Genomic DNA, 21,109 nt, shown 5'->3' with positions numbered 1-21,109 from the left:
GAAAATTTTAATGCTTTCTGATTTTTAATATTATAGATACTTCACTGAACATCTTTCTGCATCAAAGGTTCTATGCGTTAGAGGTTACTACCCTCTCCCTAATAGCTTAGATTCCTTGAAGAGATTTAACTAGGTCAAAACATCAAACAAGTTTTAAGACTCATTCTGAATATTTTAAATTTGGTTTTCTTAGTATAGACCTCAAACTTTTCCACTGAAGTACTCTTTAGAAGAAAAGATTAAGGAGATCCTCAAGAATTTTTGACCTAGCCTAAAATGGCCACAACCGTAAGTATGGTTTTTTAACATCTCACATATTATCTTGAAAATCCTTGCAAAATTAAAAAAAAAAATTGATGCACATTTTGCTTTCTACCCCATAGAGCATCTGTTAACTTTAACATTAAAATAATTTTCCCTAAACCTTTATGGTACAATTGTTCTGGAGAAATACATGATGTCTTGGGACTTTTCATAATGCCATATACACTGAGGAATTGTGGGTAACAGGTTAAGGAAGAACAGCTTAGAACATTCTCTGTGCCAGAGTGAGCAGATTATGGGGGAAGCTGGAATGGGTCAGATGCCAATTGTAAGTCAATCCAGAGTCGATTCCTTCGACCACATCAGAATGAGAATTCAGTTTATATAAAGGAATCCATTAAAGAAAATCACCCTGGGGAAGTCCTAGCATTGATCACAGGGCTTCTGTTGTTCCCTTTTTGCCCTTGTACTTCTAGGAAGAATTTTAAACCAAATAACAATACCTCAGCTTCTTCTTGTTCTTTTTTAAGTCGATCTAGCATCTGTTGAAATTCTAACTCTTTCTGCCTAGCTTCTTCAATGTTTGCCTGGTTCTGTTCTTCATAGGCCATGGCAACCACAGCCAGAATCAAGTTTATTAGATAAAAGGATCCCAGGAAAATCACCACCACAAAGAAGATCATGTAGGTTTTCCCAGCAGCACGTAGGGTCTAGGGAAGAGTGGAAATAATTATTTTAATAACACAAAGGTTGTTTGTGGTAAATTCTTTCAACTTGAATGGCCAATTTGGCATGAGTGATTTGGGAAGTTCTGTAAAATTTCATGTTATAAAAATGTAAAAGGATTAAAACATCATCATGGAAAACAGTCAGTATTAAAATACACACCTTTCCAGTACAAAGGATATAGCAATCTGTTAAATTCGTACTAAAATTAAGTATGATTCTCAATTATTATTAAGCATAATAATCCTGAAAAGTTTTCCCCAGTCTGAAAATTACTCAAAAACTAGCTGCTTTGCTCATTTGCAAATTATAAGACCAGATAATTTCTATAGTCTCTTTTACTGATGAAATTCTATCTTTAACAAGAAGTACTAATGATGATGTATTATGTTCACGCAAGAGGGACCAGTTTATACCTTATTGTATAAACTTACATTTATTTTAAATTAACATTCACTAAAAATTTAAAAATATAATAAATAAAAAATTCAAATGATATAGGTATTCAATGAGAAATAAGTCTCTTTCTCCTATCTCTGATGCCTAGTTACTCAATTCTTTTATCAGTTACTGATGTCTTGTATTGGATAACTTCTTAGTACGTATAATTGTTGGGTCAACGGGTATATTAATTATAATTTTCATAGCATTTCCCATGTTACTCTCTCTAGTAGCTCCCAGCAATGCGTGAGAATGTCTGCCTCCACATATCTCAGTCAGACAGTACTCTCTCTTTTCATCTACTTTTTGATCTTTGTCATCCTGACAGGTAAAACAAAAATCTGTCACTCATTTTAATTTGCAGTAAAGATGAGCATCTTTTTGAATACTTTAAAAAGTCATTTGTATTTCTTTTTTTCCTGTGAAGTATATTTTTATGTAATTTCTGTATTCACTTATAAGTAAGTAAACATAAAACAGGCCAAAAGAAGTATCTGTGGCAATTTGAGAAAAGTGATTTGTTAAGTTTAATACAGAGTAATCATTTTTGGTCTCCTTCATCTTGGGGTAAGTTGCTAAGAATCTACATTCAAGTTAGAGGAGATGATCATGAGAATTAACAATTACCATACAAGAGATGGATGGTATAAATTAGAGAATATTCGAAGGGCATGAAAGTCTAGAGCAAAGAGCAACTGAGTTGGGAGAAGAAAATTTAAATAAGTGAATTGAGTCTTTAAATCTTGTATTATTAGCTCGCTAGGGCTGCCATAACAAAATGCTACAGATCAGGCGACTTAAACAACAGAAATATGTTTCTCATAGTTCTGGAGGCTGGAGGTCTGACACCAAATAAGTCCAGAAAAGATAAGAAAAAATTTATGATTAAAGAACTATCCATTCTAATAGTACTGGAAATAGAGAATGTCTAATTTTAGTAATAAGACAATAGAGTTTTCTCCATTCTAAATTGAATAAACCACATATATAAAGCTGATAAGGAACATACATTAGATATGCAATGAATGCTTCTCTTGGCACTCACCTGTTGGTAAAGATTTTCCCAGTAATCCTGGGTCATTAGCCGAAACAAGGCTAAGAAGGCCCAACTGAAAGTGTCAAAGCTTGTGTAGCCATAGTCGGGGTTTCTGCCTACTTTCACACATGTGTACCCTTCTGGACACTGACTACAAGCGAAAAAGAATATCACAAGTCAGAGTATCTTCAGGATGCAACCTAAATAGTACCACAAAAAAGTGGGAAACTCAAAGTTCCTATTCTAGGGGGATAATATTGAACAATGATTAAGAACACATTATTTGGAGTCAGGAATAACTGGGTTTGACAAGTTGTTGACTTTGTCAAATTACTTAAATTCCAAGTCCTGGCACTCTCTTTCTGTGAAAACGAGATAATAACACCTATCTCAAAAGGTTAAGATTGCTACTAAGTTTAAAGAAGATAATGTATGCAAATTACCTAGCCTAGTTTGTGCACATATAAAGCATTTAATAAATGGTAGCTGCTAATCACCATTGTCACTAGCAAAACTTGGAAACTGTCACCAGATGTCATATAAATCATTCTTGTATTATAAAAAATTGACATACAGACCTCTGATAAAAATTTGTTTCTCCGAATTATTCTTGGAGTGAATCAGAATCAAGTATGTCAAAATATAGCAATCGTGTAAGTAGATAAAAATTTGCAGCTTTAAGACTTTTTTCTTTCTAAAATTGGTGGCGTGGTACCTATGATGCCAAACAAACATCGTGTTCTGAGGTATCTGTGGGAGCAGTAACCTTATCTTGTTTATTTCTGTGTTCCCTGTGCACACCGAACCTAGTGAAGGGGCAGGGGAGAACAAGACCAAAGGTTCTGCAGGAGAATGAAGTGGTGTGAAGAAGAAACAGCAAGATGGGTATTTGCATTAATATGAGATTCTTACACTATCTTTACCCACGTCCATGGGACACTTTGGTTTAGAGTGGCCAAAATATCACTGCATTCAGTCATCCATGAGTCATACTTGATTGGAGAATGAGTGAAATTTGAGGATGGAAAGAAAAATTAATTTTGTCATTTCTTTCCAGAAAGAAGTAAGGCTAAGAACTATCTAACCAACTTTTGGTGGGTTTTCTGGAAGTAATTGTTTTTTTCTACTTTCTTAAGATTTATATGATGTACACCTTGTTTGATTTGAGCACCATCTCCAAGTCTTGCTTTCAAAGGTATGTAGTAACTATAAACATTATAAAGTCTGGACCCTCTATAAAATAGAATGAGTCAAATCATGCCATGAAATATATGAAAACGATATAGAATCAAAGGTCCTTATCAGCAAACTAATTATGTTTTTCCCTTTTTTGTAGCCTATAGACTAAAAACAAATATTACATACCCTGAGTCTGTGCTGAAACCACAAAGGAGAGCATCTTTAGATCCCTCCAAGTAATAAAAATATTCTGTTAAGGAAGAAATTGAACAATATAAGGTTATAGAAGATAAGCCTTATGAGTGATACAGCAGGTAAATTCATTAATATAGACATATTCACACACATTTAAGCCAGATCTCAGGCAATATGCATTCATTTATTATATTCTCCCTCAAATGTTTATTGATAACCTCTTATGGGCCAGACAATAAATACAATGATAACCATGATAACAAAATCATTAGTTTTATGAAGCTCTCTTTATGTTTAGGTAAGGATAGAGTTTATGGATGGAGAAAGACATTTAACAAGTAGATAAATAAATATACAGGGTATTTTTAGATAATGATAAATGCCCTAAAGAAGATAAAGTAACACAATTTAATAAAACGTGGTCAGGGAAGGCTTTTCTAAAAAGATGATATATGATCTGGGACCTAAATGCTACAAAGAAGCTAGCCATTCAAAGGCCATAGTGACGAGATAATCTTGGCAGTCTAAAGGGCAAGAGCAAAGGCCTCGAGGCAGAAATGAAGTTGGTGTATGGAAGACACAGCAATATGGCCAGCCTGGTTACAGTGTAGTGAGTGGGGAGGACTGTGATGGCAGAGGTAAGTAGGGGCCAGATCATGTAAAGCTTTGCATGTCATGAAAAGGAATCTGAATTTTAAATATGATTAGAAGTAATAGAAATGGAAAGTAGAGATATGAGATAATAATTAACATTTTAAAATGTCACTGTGGTTGCTTTGTGGACCATGGACTGTATAGGAGACCAAGTGTAGAAGTGGGGATACTAGTTGAGTGACTATAGTGAGAGGTGTCATGGCTTCAATTCAGAGAGTAACTGTGGATATGGAGAGAAGGGAATGGAAATAAAGTGAATAGGATTTGCTGATAGAGTGCTTGAAGGGTGTGCAGAGGAGGATGTATCAACTGGGAAAATGGTGATGCCATTTACTGAGATGAGGATGACTGGGGCAAGAAATGGCCTGAAAAAAAAACCAGGACCTCTGTTTTAGCTGTTCTTTGTTTGAGATGATTATTAGGAATTAAACTATATTTGTAAAGTAGGTGAGTGGATTGATATAAAAGTCTTGAGGTCAGCAGAGTTATCAAGGATGGCGATATCTAAAGATGAGGGTTATCATCAAGAAGGTGGACTTGATGGGACTTGATGAGTAAACCCGGAGAGAAAGTTTAGCTAGGACAGAGAAGGGGAGGAAGGGAGCCCCCTACTGACTCCCAAGGCACTCCAGGAGAGGTGGAGCCAGCAAAGCAACACTGTAAGTGAACAAAATTTGTTTTTGGAAATTCTCCCATTGTTGATTCACCAATCAATACTTATAGGACTTATTAAATTCTGAATGCTGAGAATACGTAAGTGAAATAAATGCACATTTTTCCTTTTCATGGTACCTTTTATGCCCATTTTCTGGTGTAAAGGAACTCATTATCTCTTCCTCCATTCATTATGAAGTCTTATTCTTAAGAGAGGGGCTGATCCAACTATGCATAGTAAGAGTATAAAGGACTAAAAGAAAAAATCCATTCTTTTATATAAGGACCCAACTTCCTATTTGGCTCAAGTCAAAGGAATAAAGATGTAGTTATTAGGAGGCTTTTGGAATAATAGTGGAAGAGGCTTTGAAGTTAGATATACTTGGATTTGTATGTTGCTTCTACCTCTTCCTACATAAGTGAATTATCTTACTGTAACTTGAAGATTCAGTTACTGCATCTGTACAACATGGATAAGGATACTTACTTTGTGGAGCTGTGGTATAATATAAATAGGATATTGCATGTAAAGCACTTTACACAATGATCCACACATTCTATACAGCTGCTCAAAGAGCAGCAGCTATCATTATTAAAGTATTAAACAATTTCAGGTAATACTGACTGACTTACACATCATTATTTTGTCTTACACAAAATATACAAATCTTAGAGGACATAAATAAAACAATAAAGCCTCTTCGTTTGAGGTGAAATTTCAAGTGAGAAGGTGCATGAACAACTTTAAAAAATCCTGTGCCTCAGAGAGAGTAGGCATGGCAGAATGAGAATGGAGGAGGTTAAGATGCAATATTTATACAAAACTTCCATATTTTTATTATGAAAGGATTGCTTTAGAATTATCCTTTAAAGTAACACGAGTTCATGTTTACCAATCATTGAAGAACTGTTTTATAAGAAAGAGCTCTAGAGCTGCCTGTGTGAACATGTTGCAGGGCTAACATACTCAGTTCAGCACAAGGATGATGAAAGGTAAAGCAACAACAGTAGCTTACTCTGGTGTTGTGGAACGCTTTAAATAATTCCTAAATAACTAGACTTAAATTATTAGACTAGTTAGCCTCAAGAGAATTTAAGGCTAACTTGTAAATGGAAAATGTAATGCAAAAAAATAAATATGTCCACAGCAAAACTTAACACACAAATGTTCACGGCAGCATTATTCACAACCAGCAAAAACTGGAAACAACCCAGACATCTATCAGCTAATGAATGAATAAACAAAATGTACTATATACATACAGTGGAATATTATTTAGCACAAAAAGGAATGAGTTACTGCTACATGCTACATGGGTGAAACCTGAAAATATGCTAAATGAAAGAAGCCAGACGCAAAAGGCCACATATTGAATGATTTCATTTACATGAAATGTTCAGAACGGGTAAATCCATAGAGGCAGAAAGTATATTGATTAGCAGTTGTCAAGGGCTGGGGAGTGACTGCAAATGAATACAGGGTTTCTTTTGAGGAAGGTGAAATATTCTAAAATTAGATTGTGATGATAGTTGCACAACTCTGTGACTATAACAACAAACACTGAACTATATATGCTCTTTAAAGTGGGGAATTTTACAGTATGTGAATTATTCCTCAATAAAGTTGTTAAATAAATGCAATGCAGTATAATGGCAAAGGCGTAGGTAGTAATGAATAAGTCTCAACAGTAAAACATATATAGGGTGAAAAAGAAATAGAAAATTACAATTCACACAACCAAAATCTAGTACTCTAATTTAGTGCAGATTCTGGGGAAATTTTCTATTAATTTCAAGGCTAATGGAACAGAATAGTAAAACATAATTGATGACCTACATATGATTAGCTTTATCTGACTTGGTTCAAAAGGACACTTTGTAGTAGCTATGTATGGCTTGGGCTTTCAGAGTCAAGGGTTTATTCCTCAACCAAGGGGTGATAATAAGTCAACTCAGAAAACTAGTGCAGGGGCTGAGGTACAGGTAGAGTGCCTGCAAGTGATACATTTCATTCTGGGAAATGTAGTCCCCACAAGGAAAGAGGAATTCATGAAGGAGACAAGAACAGCCCTGACAGTAGTGCAGACCAGTACTGTGGTTCTTCACAGAATAGAACTGTTCTATTAAATATCAAACATTCAGAAAATAAGAGTAAGAAACTAACCCCCTTTATCTCAATAGAACTAGACAATAGTAACTAGAAATTAAGCTACAAATTGTGCAAATGAACCTTTGCTTCATCTATAGTAGCAAGAAGGAAGACACATGAATATCAAAATAGACAGCACACAGCACGAAGGGAAATCTATAAATTGTATGTTTTTAAACATGAAGCTGGACAATGGGCTTATTTTTTGATAATGAATTTAAAAAGCACCTCCAAAAAGGCTTTGCTGTAGGCACCAGAAAACGGTTTTAGAATATGTTTAGGCTTTCTATGTAGGTTGTGTTTACCATTATAATTCTTTGATATCTTCAAGAATTCCAATTCATTTACCTCACCACTTGTCCAGTTTAGAATCCACAGGCACTCATTATCATCATTCTTATAGTTTCCTCAACTTCCATGCATCTCTCTCAGTCGATTACACTAACCTGGCAGAACTCAAATCCTACACATGATCAATCCAGCATCCACCTTCTCCATACTTGCTCCCAAGTGCCTGAATGTTATTAGAGAAATTTTCACACCCAAGTGAATGATTATATTTTAAATAAGTGATTTCTAATATCAAATGGACATCTGAAATAGACAACTGTCCCATTCCCTAGATGACCATATAGTGCATTCTCCTCAAACTTGCAGACTATCACTCTCAGGCAATTATCCTATCTCACATTTTCTGAGGAAATAAAAGCCACTGGGTTTAACTTAATCTTTGCTGATAACTCTGCAGTCCACTCCTTCATCTTTCTTTCTGCTTCCATGGTGGAGATGTCTCTCCCCTTTGCTCTTCCACTTTCTCAAGGACTTGACTTCTCCCCTCTCTTCTGAATTATTAACCCATACTCACTCATTTCTATAAAAATCTATCTTTTTAAAAAATGCTAGCCTTTTCTCCCAATATTCTGCTTCTCTTTACAGCCAAATTTCTTGGAAGAATTGTCTACACATTCTGTCTTCTCTTCTCTGATGTTTTCTTCACCCCGTCACCACCTCAGTCCGACCTTGTGCTCCTATTACTTCACTACAATTTTTTCATGAAAGTCTCTGATGATTTTCACGTTTAAACTAATGTATATTTCTCTATCTTCATCATCCTTATCCTTTATCTTGCAGCATCATTCACCACAAGCACTCCTTTTTTCCCATAACATACTTTCTTCTCTTGACTTCACTATTTATATCTTTGTTTGCTTCTTACTTTACTGTGTCCGTTTCTGGGTCCTCCCCTCTACCTGTATATTAGACACTAGGGTTGTGGAGTTGAGAATCTTCTAAATGCCAAATATGCTTTAAATACCAGGTTGCCTATTCTTGACCTTCTTATAAGCATTAGGGTTTTTCAGAAGGGCATGTGTATGAGTGTACATATTCCTTTTTTTTTTTTTTGCTGATTATTTTGAAGTGTATATCTTCAAACCAGATAGTTCCTCTGATCTCTATACTTAAATCTCCAGTCACCTACTTTATATTTCCTCTTGGATGCCTCAATGACATCTCAATTTTAACTGATTAATAATGACTTTCCCTACAAACCCTTCCCTCATTTCCCATAGCCACCAATTCAGTTAGTGCAGCCAGAAATCTAGAAGACATCCTGAAGCCTCCCTTCTTCTCTAAAACATCAGCAAGTTCTAGATTTTATCTTGAACTCACCTTTTTTTTTCCTTCAATTCCCACCACCACTCTAGATGAAGCCACAATTTACTCTTATTTGAATGACAGAAAGATCATTCTAACTGGTCTTCCTTATTCTAATCTACCATCCACCTTTGCCCTATCATACGGCAGTTCTCCACAAAGTGATTAAAACCACTGCATTTAAAGTAAATTCCAAACTCCTTTCCATAGGCTAAAATATTCTTCATGATATGACCCTGCCTTTTTTTCTTAATTTCTCTGTTGCCATTCTGTCTCTCCTTTGCTAAAGTCTAACCACATTGCTATTTTTCCATTCTGTAAACTCTAATACTTCAGGGCCTTTCCATATGCTATTTCTTCTTCCTCAAGCAGCAGCCCCCATACACACACTCCCACCCCCCCAACACACTATTTTATGGCTTCTTACTATCCTTTAGTTTTCTTCTTAAATGTCACTTCCTCAGAGAGGTTTTGTCATTTAATTGGTATCTCAGCTCCTGAGATTTATTTTCTTTGTACAGTATTTATTGAAACTTGCAACATTTTTTTGTCTATTTGTCTGTCCTCTACTTTTAATCTTTCATTCCCACTAGAATATAAGCTCTGTGAAAACAGGGGCTAAGGCTCTCATTTTCATTGCTATAGCTCTAAGGAAGCACTTAATGAACACATGGTAATAAATCAATGCCTGAATGAATATTATAGTAAGACCTGGTTTCTATGACACAGAAAATATGTAAGAAATCAAAGTCAAACTTGACATAAACACCTTCTCTTTAAAACTATATTGCAGAATAAATTCAAGAATAATGTACAGAATTGAGGGAAAGGATTATGGAATAAAATTTCATTGTTAGCTAAGCTGTGACTCATGTATAAAGCCAATATGAAGACACGCTGCAAAATTCAAAGGCTCTTTCTTACTCTTTTTGAAAAAAAAAAAATGCTTAAAACAATTCTAGAAGGTTAAAAACATCATTCAAATTACAAATTCAGTAATGTAATGAAAAATCAGAATAAAAGGAATGGTAGTGATCCTAGTAAAAAAAATTAACTTTAAGTAAAAGTTATAAACTGATTCACGAAAGAGAACATAAATGTCAACAATTCCCCATAAGATATATTACTTCTATGGCATATAAACTGAGGAGTAGAATTATTTGGAAAGTGCAAATAAAATTTAAGATCATATTAATAAAAATCAGAAACTGGAAAAATGAGTAAAGATAAAAAAGGAAGGAAAATATGCTAAATTCCTCATCAAAGGCTGGTAGTAAGAAAATTTATATTAAATATTTTACTTGAAAACCTGTTTTCTTGTTTCAGGCTTTCTTTGTTTTCCTTATTTATAGTTTTAACTATTTATAGTAATAGTATAGTATTATAGTATTTATAGTAGTATAGTATAGTATAGTATAGTATAGTATGTTAGCTAGGTTTTATTTGCTTTTATCTTCCCAGTGATTGAAAAAATACACACTTAGTAAAGTAAAAATAAAATGATGTATACTATTCTTTATTATCCAAGGAGAATCCTGACCTTTACTCCCTAATATCCTTCTGTCACAGGCACATACAACTGAGAGGTTTCTTGATTTCCACCCTTCCTCTGGATCCAATTATTTACTAAGGTTTATGGGTTCATGTGAGCAACATCATACACACATATTGCAGATGTTAGACAGAAAGCACAATCTTGCTTGATCTCATTCTCACCCAAACTAATCAATAGCTTCAGTGAGAGAAACTGACTTAGAGGATAATTGTTTAGAAACCATGCAGTTCATGTTTTCTGTAACATACTATAAAATATGTTGTGAATTCAGCAGACTTCTAGGACTATGAATACAGATCATTTCACATGGTAGCTACCAAACTAGTTCTTAAACTTTGGTGTGATGCATTAGCTAGTTTGAGGAAAGTCATTAGAAAGAACCATGAAAGTCATCACTGATTATAATATAAGGATTGTATTGATAAATCTAAGTAAACTTCTGCTTTATATGAATCTTTAGAAATACTATTGAGACATTTTAATATGTGATAATATTATCATTACATTATGATTAATAGGAGTATATGTTATAGCTATAATGCACATATAAATATATTATCATAATAAATTACACTATAAAATAAACATAACTATGAATTATATAATAAAACTATAGTATATAAAACGTATCTTATGATGAAATGTAATGGTTAACAGTATTAGTTCATAGCTAAATTTGTTTCTCTAGAGAAAATTTATTCTTTTTTATCTTATAGAAATTGAGAATTATGGAAATATCTCATGTTTTCAATACCAGGACTGCTAGAAAGTTTGGAACTGGGCAGATTTATAAAAACCTAATATAATCCAAATTCACTTTCTACATAGTTGAATAATTTTGAAATAATTAAAATGAAAGCAACACTCTAAAAAGAGATCAATGCTTTGAGCCTTATATTAACCTATTAACAACTGTAGCAATAGTCTTACTTCTATAGTCGTCTTCTTCAAGGGTATCTGATATGTTCAGTGTTTTATTATTTTCAAGTGTAGTTCGCAGACATTTGTGCTTCAGGTTGCCCATGAAGAGCTGCAGCCCAATTAATGCAAACACGCTCAGACAGAACACAGTCAGGATCATGACATCTGAGAGTTTCTTCACAGACTGAATCAGGGCTCCCACAATGGTCTTCAGGCCTGAATACAGGGGATAAAAGGGGTGTTCATAATGAAATAAAGCCTCTGAATGAGAAATAAACGAAAACAAGCTTTCCTAGAAATGCATGCATCGTATCAAATCAACGACCTAAAATAACCTAATTCAAAAAAAGCCCACTAGGTCAAAAGGGTATATTTGCTGTTTTATATATTTTTTATTTCTATATATTACAGCAAATAATTAAAAATTGTAAAATATTTCCAAAGAGTAACCAAATTGTCAAAAATAATTTAGTTGCTCAAAACATATCCACACTCATTTGTAAAGAATAATTTTTGAAAGTTCTAATTCAGTAAATGCTTGTCAAACAAACCATCTCTCTATAATGGCGCTAAAACAAAGAAGAGGCTGAATTGCAGCGTATAGTGACAACTTACTAACTTTCAGTTAAGAAATGGTTTGTTGAGGAAAGATAAAATAATATGTCATGCAGTACCTTCATGCTGATATTTTTCTCTTTTCTGATCTACATGAAAAGCAATTAAAACCAATTGAAATTTTCATTCCTGAATAAGCAAAATGGAAAATGAACTGTTAGACAGGAGGGAAAATTTCAAGTTGAGATACGAGCCAATTGGCCATCTTCATCCTCTAAGACCCATGCAACTGATTAAACTCAAAGGCTGACTTTTAATAAGGATTCTGAAAAACAAGAAATTAAATTTAATGGAAATTGCATAAAAGAAAGCTTTTCTTTTTTTTTGTCCAAATGATCAAAGTCAGCCCCAGTGTTTAACCCCACTCTCACCTGGAATGACTGAAATTGTTTTCAATGCTCGGAGAACTCTGAACGTTCTCAACGCTGAGACATTGCCCAGGTCCACAAACTCTGTCACATATCTGTAATAGGGAGTTTACACACAAACACAGTGACAACACACGCACAAACAAACAAAGAACAACTCCCAGATAGTTGGAGTTATAAGTGGCCTAGTGCTTCACACCAATCACTTCTTACCTGGAATTACAGAAATAGTTTTCAAAGCTCTCAAGACTCTGAAAGTTCGAAGAGCTGAAACATTGCCTAGGTTTACAAATTCTGTTAAATACCTGTAGAATTAAATCAGAGTTATTCAAAATTTAGATAGAGTCTATGATACTTACCTGTGCCTTTAGTCAAGGTATTTCCTACGTGTGGAACATCTTATTTAAAGGTATAATTCTGCAAGTCATTTTTTTCTATCATAATTTTTAATTTAATTTAATTTGATTTATTTGATGTGAGCAAAATACAAATGTTATTAAAACTATTTCATACACTTAAATGCCTAAAAAAGCAATTAAATGCTTCAATTATTAGACCTCAACATTATGGTGATATATTTAATAACCCTATAAAACATCAGTGGCAAATCTTGAAAACTATATGCAAACTGAAAGAAGCTAGACACAAAAGGCCACATACTGTATGATTCCATTCATATGAAATATGTAGAGCAGGCAAATCCACAGAGATGAAACATAAATGAGTGGTTTCCAGGGGCTGGGGGAAGGAGGGAATGGAAGTGACTGCTTTTGGGGGTGATGAAAATATTCTGGAATTACAGAGTGATGATAGTTGTACAACTTTGTGAACATACTAAAAACACTGAATTTTATACTTTAAGAGAGTAAATTTTATGGTATGTAAATTCTACCTCAATAAAAAAGAAGACTCCCTGAGGCAGCCCTGTTTGACACAATGCTATCTTATCAGCAGGTGGTAGGTGGAACTGTAGCAGTCACATTTCATTGTGGAAAGGGAGGCAGGACAAGGGTGAGGGAATTGGAGACTAGAAATCTGAAGACCCTTTTGTATTGTCTAAATTCCTCCAATTAACATGCATTACTTTCACAATTCAAAAAGATAGAGCAAAAAATATTGTACCTTGGTCTGAGATTTTAAAAAAATGTTTCTGACAAATATATTTGGAAAATGAGTAGTAATATGAATACAGTAAAATTCTATGTTAATGTAATAGTTTTCCCTTGAAAATAAACTGTGGATGCCTACATGATACACATACAGTACATTAATGTTAAGTTTAGTATGCAGTGACAACTCTTAAAAAAGATTTACTTCTATATTTTAATACTTATTAGGACTTGAATAGTATAGATTAATAAAAAGAAAATCATATTTATTATTGAAGGCCTGAGTTTTTTTCTGTGATTCTTACAGGTTTTATTAGTTTTTAAATAAGAACTTGGAACAAGTGTGAACCTAACTGGCACTACATAGACTGTCTATCAAGTGCTGGGTGTGGAGGGAGATGATCAATCTTAATGCTGTCATATACTTTTGAGTAAGAACTGCTCAAAAGTATATGACAGCATTACAGGCAGATATTAATTTTCAAAAAAAATTAATTTTCAAAAAAAATTAATTTTCAAAAAAAATTAATATCTGCCTGTAAATGACTAGCTTTCTTACAGTTTTCTTTAAACACAACCAAGACATGCAGAAAAAGTCAGATCCTAAAGCTCTGTTCTTACTGGAATACGATGTTGTCTGAAATTTTCACGAGTGTGCCATTTCAAAAAACTGAATGTAGTACTTACGCAAAAACAATGACGATAAAATCAAGCCAGTTCCATGGGTCACGAAGGAAAGTGAATTCTCCTACACAGAAGCCTCTTGCCAGAATTTTTATAAGGGATTCAAAAGTATATATTCCAGTAAAAGTGTACCTAGACACAAGAATCCATTGGAATATTAAATATGAAAAGAACACAGCACCATGTAAATCTATATAAATAATTTTTTTTTCTAATCAACCAAAGAGAGACGTCTATTGCAGTGTGACTGCTAGTTTACAGACCCATTCTAACTATTAGAATAAACTAAAGTAAAGATCTTTACAGAAAACCTTAAAATGTCCATTTAGAAACTCTTATAGAAAGTAGAAGTATTTTACTAAGAATATAAATATTAGATTTGCCTGGAAAATTCCTACACTGCTCATATTAGAAATACACTCCAAGATAAGCAATATGTAACATGCCTAAGAACAAGGCAGAGTATCTGATAAGTTTATTCTTCTATTCTATTGCTAACATGTTAATATCACAGAGGAGAGAAAAATAAAAGGAAAGTAACTCTATAACATAGAAAGATAAACGCTACAATTTTTATAGATGTAATAACTTCCTTGTAGGAAAAGGATAAAAATGATAATACTAAGACTATATTAAAAGGTACTTATACCCACTTACTCTACATTCTTGGTCCAATCTGGAGGGTTATTCATGGTCATAAATATGCAGTTTGTCAGAATAGTGCACATGATAAGCATGCCGAATAAGGTAGCTTAGAATCAAGGAACATGACAAAAGGCCACTGTGGGAACTTTGAATATTTGATAATAATGTTTGCTGAAATCTTTTTCTTTAGAAAATAGCTGTAAATAAGTTTATAGTCTTTGTCTTTCTTTTAAATCTCTTTAAACAAGTGAGTAATAGATAAAAGTAATTTATCCTAAAATGTTAAAATTGCCATTCATCCAATCTTCTCAGAGACCTACACCATATTACATCAAAATATTAAACTAAAACCATAGTCTTTTCAGGTGCAAAAAGACACAAATCTATATTTAAATAGATTTAAATAGCAAACACTACATTTTGAAGAACCATTGCAAGTAAGCATTTTAAAAAGGATATGAGTGTACTAAAATCTTAATAGATATTCTTCTTAGAGGACTGAAAGGAGACAGCATGTACAAAGCAGGTGTGGCATTGAAACGGAAGATGGCTTTCCCTTTGTTCAATACTATGAAAGTCTGCAGGATCAAAAAGAAAACAGGATAAAATTGAGAATCCAAAATTTTAATCTAGCACATCAATCTCAGCAGTTTACCTCTCCATGCAGTAGTGTCATATTAAAGAAGTACTGCCAGCAGACTCAAACAATGTGTTTCCAAACCCATTTATGTAGCTGTGTACATCATGGTGGCCAGTGAGCTCCAGTCCGTTTCTTCTCAGCAAATTAAGAAGTGAACCATTTATGAGCATGTATTGGTTAGAGCTCCCAAAATATAGTGTCTTCAATACCCACATCAGTAACAATAACTTGTGGCCACTGGAATTAGTTTAAAACACAACTTCCTTCTTTCATTACGATGTATTACAAGCAAACCAAAGAGAAACTAGCTCTCCCTGATTTTTACCATAACACTCTGAGAATTTTAATACTTGTTGGCTATTGTCATTGTTAGTAGTAAATGTTCCAAAGTATGAGTTCTTTCAAAAAATATTTTCACAAATTTAAGGAATAGTAGAGTTGGAAGAATTCTATTATTCAGTTCCTGTTTTAGATGTAATACTAATACAAGGACATAAAGGACTTGCTTGCTACTATTCATAGTAATTTTAAAAAATAATACATACAGAACCAAACTTTCTTAAAATATGTTATATAACCATTACATAATGAATGACATTCTCCCTGTCTCTGGTATTTAGTTAAAACATTTAAAACCCAAACAAATAAATAGCATAATAACAAAATATTAAAACAATCTAATGTTTTTGGATTGGAAATCAGAAAGACCAAGTACAAATCCTTGTCTTATTTTTCTGCATTGGCAGGCTAATTACTTGTGTTATTCAGCAGACAATCACTTTACCTTTTTGTTGTTGTTGTTTAATCTAAATTTTATATGTTTATGAGTGGGCTTCTGGTAATAAACAGTTTTCACCAAACTTGAGATGTAAGTTCAAGTATCTTCCTTTTTAATTGTATATGGCAGTATTCTCAAGAAAATGAACCTGAATCTATTATTTTCAGATGTCATTTATATTCCTGGTCCCTTTCACTATACTAGGTATGTCTAAACATAATCTAACATAAAGCTCACTTTTATATTGAAAATTAGTTTTAAATTAATATCTAGTCTTTGAGTACAACTACTGTTTTATTAAATCTCAATACACTATACTTGTTAAAAGTCATTCATCCATTATTTTCTACAATTGTGTAGTGAGCACCTATGGCATAAGAGGCAATGAAAGGAGTTTGAACATAAATGAAGCATGAGTTTTGCCTTCAAGGCACTTCCTTGAAAAGTGATAAGAACACAGTAACTCTAGTATAAGATAAGATTTGACATGTGCCATACAGAGAAATACAAATGGAAGAGTATGAGAGTAAAGAGGAGACAGAGTGACATGTCCGTCAGAATTATCAAGGGAACTCTAGAACCAGAGGTCACTTGGGCTCATGTGAAAATCACAACATTATTACCTAGCCTTGGCAAGACCAAGTTACCCTATACTTGAAACTAAAAAAAAAAAAAAAAAAAATAGTTTGCTAGTTTTCCATTTAAATAGTCAATTTTCATTTACATTAAAAACTTCTTCAGGAATGTCTGGGTTTATATACCTCCAGGAGTTAATTATAGGAAGGAAAAGTAAGCATGCCCATGAAATTTTAAGGATCAGTATGAGTCTCTTTAGTAAATTCTAAAATCCTATTAGCAAATCTATAAATATAAAAGTCTGAATAAATTCTTTTTAATTTTGCTCATTTATTCAAATTTATTGAACATAAAAGCATAGAATTACAGTGCTTAAAGAGCAAAGACTTTAGAGTTGGACGGCTATGATTCTTAATACCAGATCCAGCAATCTGAGAGCTAGCACTTAGTGTCTGTGAAGATTTTTAAGTTTCTAATACATTGGAAATTCTTAGTAAATAGCAGGAGCAGCTGCTAATACTATAAGCAACATAAAAGGTACCAACTATAGGAAGATAATAAGATAATGTATCTGACCTCTTAAAATCTATAGTACGGGGTGATCGCTAATTTATTCTTTCCTAAAGACACAACTTTTCCTTATAATAAAGGTACAACATAACTATTAAAAAGTACTTATATATTCATCACACATAAAAATGAAGCCCTAACTTCTATCATTAGTTTATTAAGTATTCTTTGTTTGAACAAATCATTGATAATTAACTCAAAGATAAATTAAAATCTAGACCCAAGTCAAATTATGGGTCATTAAGAGTTTTAATCCAAGCAATGATTTAATATAGCAGACATAAAGTTTTGTCAATTAGTGTGAATAATATGAAATATTGAGGAATCACTTTATAGAGAAGTCAACTCTAAACTTACAAGCAGAAGTCAAAATTACTTTTATCGGGAATGTCTGATGACCTGAGACTTGACGCAGAAAGTTGATAATTTAAAGCTCCAAATAAAAGGAAATAAAAAGACTTGGTTATCTCTTTGTATATATTTGTTCAGATGTTAGCAATAAAGGACCATGAAGACATATTACTTTGATTGCCCTAGTTCTACCCAAGTATATTGATGCAGGTGTGGGTTAGGCTTTTGATATGGTTGGGGTTATATTATTTGAAAGAAGCTGGGGCCAAGGCCCACCCCAAATAGTCTCTATTAAAATCAGCCTATTACATAGCTAAAATTACTCCATTGGTTAATAAGTCTATTGTTCTCCATTCGAATGCAAACATTTTCTCCTTACCTCCTAAGTCACTTTAAGCCAATATTAGTTTATACCTCTGACTTGGGGATTATTCCAGAAAGATTCATTCTTCCTTAAGGAGTAGCTGGTTAAGTAATATCCTTGTCTTCTTTGGAAATGGGAAATGCAGTAGGTATCCATGGTATCAGGAATTTTTCAGGATGAAGTAATAAGTAAAATGAGAAAGTATTTCTTATTTTGCCTATTTCATTATTTACTTATTATTTCATTCATTTTTTAAAAGTTGTTAGCATTGTGGTTGCTACACAACAGAAACTAAACTAAGAGGTGTTGCATAATAGAATATTTCAGTAGGGAACTAAATCAACTTGAATTTAAAAATCTATGGCAAAATGTACTAGTGTGTACATTTTGCAAGTTACTTTATTCCCATAAGCCCTTTATCCCATCTAAAAACAAGGTATTACTTCCTGTCTCATCAGGCTGTGAGAAATATGTGCACAAATTTGTATAAAACGTCTGATGCCTGACGCAGAGACCCTCAATACCTATTAGTATTCTTCCTTTCTGTGTCAGAATACTGATCAGTTAACTAGCGTGTTGTGCAATATTTCAAGGGCTTCTCACATATTCTTCTATTGTTGTGCCATCAGCTTGTTGAGTACTGGTTGTAACGTGAAACAAAACATTAGAAATTGCTATTCATAAAAACTACCACTGAGGCATACGCGTTTCTACCATTAAAAATTAACACCATCACATTTTATATTTTCAAGACATTTCAAATATGTTCTTTATTTTATTTGCTAGATACCTTATCAAGAAACATTCTCTTATATTTATTTCTTAAACAAATCAAATTAATTTTTTAAATGGACTTTATCCTGCCTTTCTTGACCTCTCAAAAATAAGTCTGCAGGTGCTGTGGAGCAAAGCATTGTTGGAGAAAGTTATAAAATCTGCTGATCTAATTCTTCACTGTCCCCTCTTTGTCATCTTCAGCCTGGTTGTGTCTGCTACTATGTCAAAAAATTACTGTAATCCCCTTTTCATCATTTCAACAGAATAATCTTCTAGCAGTTGTTTCAAACTGTTTCCCATTCCCTTAATGCGATCAACACCATCTCTACTCTGCTGCTCTCAACATTGATTCTCCAAGAACAATTTGCACTCCTGTAGTATAGAAAAGATTGATACCATGAACATGCATTTCCTCTAATAAGCCTACATTTACCTCAACATAACATTTTTAAAACCATCCTCTTTTCTACCACTCAAGCCTCAGACAATAAGGCTTCTCTCCACTTATCTAATGCAAATGCAATCTGACCTGTAGCTTGTACTTTGTCCAATAATGTCAGCAACTAGCTCTACTCCAGCCCTCTGCATTTTTCTGAGTGAGAATAAATTTTCTTTACTTTTGAATGTGCTACTTTATACCCTATGTTTAAAAGGCTTGCGATTGATTTGGTACCTCAAGTGACCATCTTTCTGGTGGAAAATTTCTCAGATTTATCAATATGCACGTACCATCACCTACTTTCTCTTTGTATTTGCTATCCAACACTATCTTGCTTTGATTTCCATCGTACAACACAAACTGCTTGCAAAAAGTTACAATGCATCCTCATTGTTCATTCCAATAGCCTGTCTCTATCCTCAAGTTTCTGTGTAATTTTATGATACTCTTTCCCTTCCTTGTTGAACAATGGAAAATTTTCTGACTCATGCCCTACCTCTCTAACCAACTATCTCAAACTCCTCTTTCTTTCCAATACCCTAAATGAAGCAGCTCTCCAAACTCCATTACTAGTCGAGTGATCTTATATATGCCCATGGATTCAACTGTCACCTCTATGTAAATGCATTCTGGACATATTCCTAGGTCTTACTTCTCAAGGTGATGATTATCTTGTTCCAACCAGTATACATTTATGGCATGTCCAGAAAGGCAGAACATATGTAATCTGAATATTCTACATATGTATTTTTTCTGAATGCATTTGTCATGATGTGGTTTTCCCCTAAATTCTACTTAATCTCAATTTAAAATAACATTCTGTACAGAAAAAAAGCAGAGATCATACCACTGCAGTCACAGTAAACTCACTTTTTTGTCTGTGTAGTAGGGGTCCAGGTCCTCCAGGGGCTCTGACACCATGCCTGGAGGGATGTCCCCATAGATAAAGGGCAGCTGTTTGCCAGCTTCCAAGTCACTGCTTGGCTTTGGGCCTTCTTCATCATCATCTTTCTTTTCTTCTTTGGGTTCCTTTGTTTTTCTTTCAGCAATACGTTGTTCAATGAGGGCAAGAGACTGCTCTGTAAAGTAGACAAAGCTCTGAGGTCCTGGGGGAGGCAACATTGCCATCTTTTCATCCTGTATATTTTATTTCTCCTTCAGCTCCTTACATAAGAGGCCTAAGTGGAAACAAAGAAATAAAGCCTTAAGTGTTTGCCAACCAAGGATGGCACATTAAAATAAAAATAATATTAATAATGATAATAATTATAATTAATAAACAGATTTTTGGTTTCAACTATAAAAAATAATGTATTCACAGAATTATTAGCATGTTAAATTAGCACTTATTAAATGACTATCATGTGCAACACTTATTTTCTATGCTTTCTAACCATCTTTATTTTAGAATTTGAACTTAACACATCACTGCTTTAAAAGAAAAAATGTATCTATGGCCATGTTACCCTGAACAAGCCAGATCATGACTGATCTTGAAAGCTAAGCAGGGTTCGGCCTGGTTAGTATTTGGATGGGAGACCACCTAAGAAGACCAGGTGCTGTAGGTGTAAAAAATAAAAAATAAGGGATTGTAAGCAGACAAGGTCCTTGCCATCTGTGAGGTCAACCAAGGGTTGCCTCCCCTAAAAAAATAAAACTAAATTTAAAAAAAAAGTAAAAATGTGACAATTTAATTTAAAAAAAAATTAATTCCCTTTACCTTTCATCTGTATTTATTTTTAGTGACATTCAACTCAACTTTC

General features: G+C 33.6%; 1 protein-coding gene across 1 annotated transcript in view; it reads right to left on the bottom strand.

The window, feature by feature from the left end:
* Positions 1 to 20,518, bottom strand: part of SCN9A (sodium voltage-gated channel alpha subunit 9) — a 78,198-nt gene extending 57,680 nt beyond the window's left edge. Inside the window, exons 1-9 of the mRNA XM_023528466.1 lie at positions 20,217 to 20,518; positions 15,311 to 15,429; positions 14,864 to 14,953; positions 14,210 to 14,338; positions 12,417 to 12,508; positions 11,440 to 11,646; positions 3,833 to 3,896; positions 2,477 to 2,618; positions 768 to 974 (exon numbers count right to left, since the gene is read on the bottom strand). Of these exons, the coding sequence (XP_023384234.1) occupies positions 768 to 974; positions 2,477 to 2,618; positions 3,833 to 3,896; positions 11,440 to 11,646; positions 12,417 to 12,508; positions 14,210 to 14,338; positions 14,864 to 14,953; positions 15,311 to 15,429; positions 20,217 to 20,474 (1,308 nt within the window). The 5' untranslated portion in view covers positions 20,475 to 20,518. The remainder of the gene's footprint in view (positions 1 to 767; positions 975 to 2,476; positions 2,619 to 3,832; positions 3,897 to 11,439; positions 11,647 to 12,416; positions 12,509 to 14,209; positions 14,339 to 14,863; positions 14,954 to 15,310; positions 15,430 to 20,216) is intronic.
* Between the last annotated feature and the right edge of the window lie 591 nt (positions 20,519 to 21,109).

Source organism: Pteropus vampyrus, unplaced genomic scaffold (assembly GCF_000151845.1).
Source record: "Pteropus vampyrus isolate Shadow unplaced genomic scaffold, Pvam_2.0 Scaffold2, whole genome shotgun sequence".
NCBI lineage: Eukaryota > Metazoa > Chordata > Mammalia > Chiroptera > Pteropodidae > Pteropus > Pteropus vampyrus.
The sequence above is the reverse complement of the archived record's forward strand: the minus strand, read 5'-3'. Positions and strand labels throughout refer to the sequence as shown.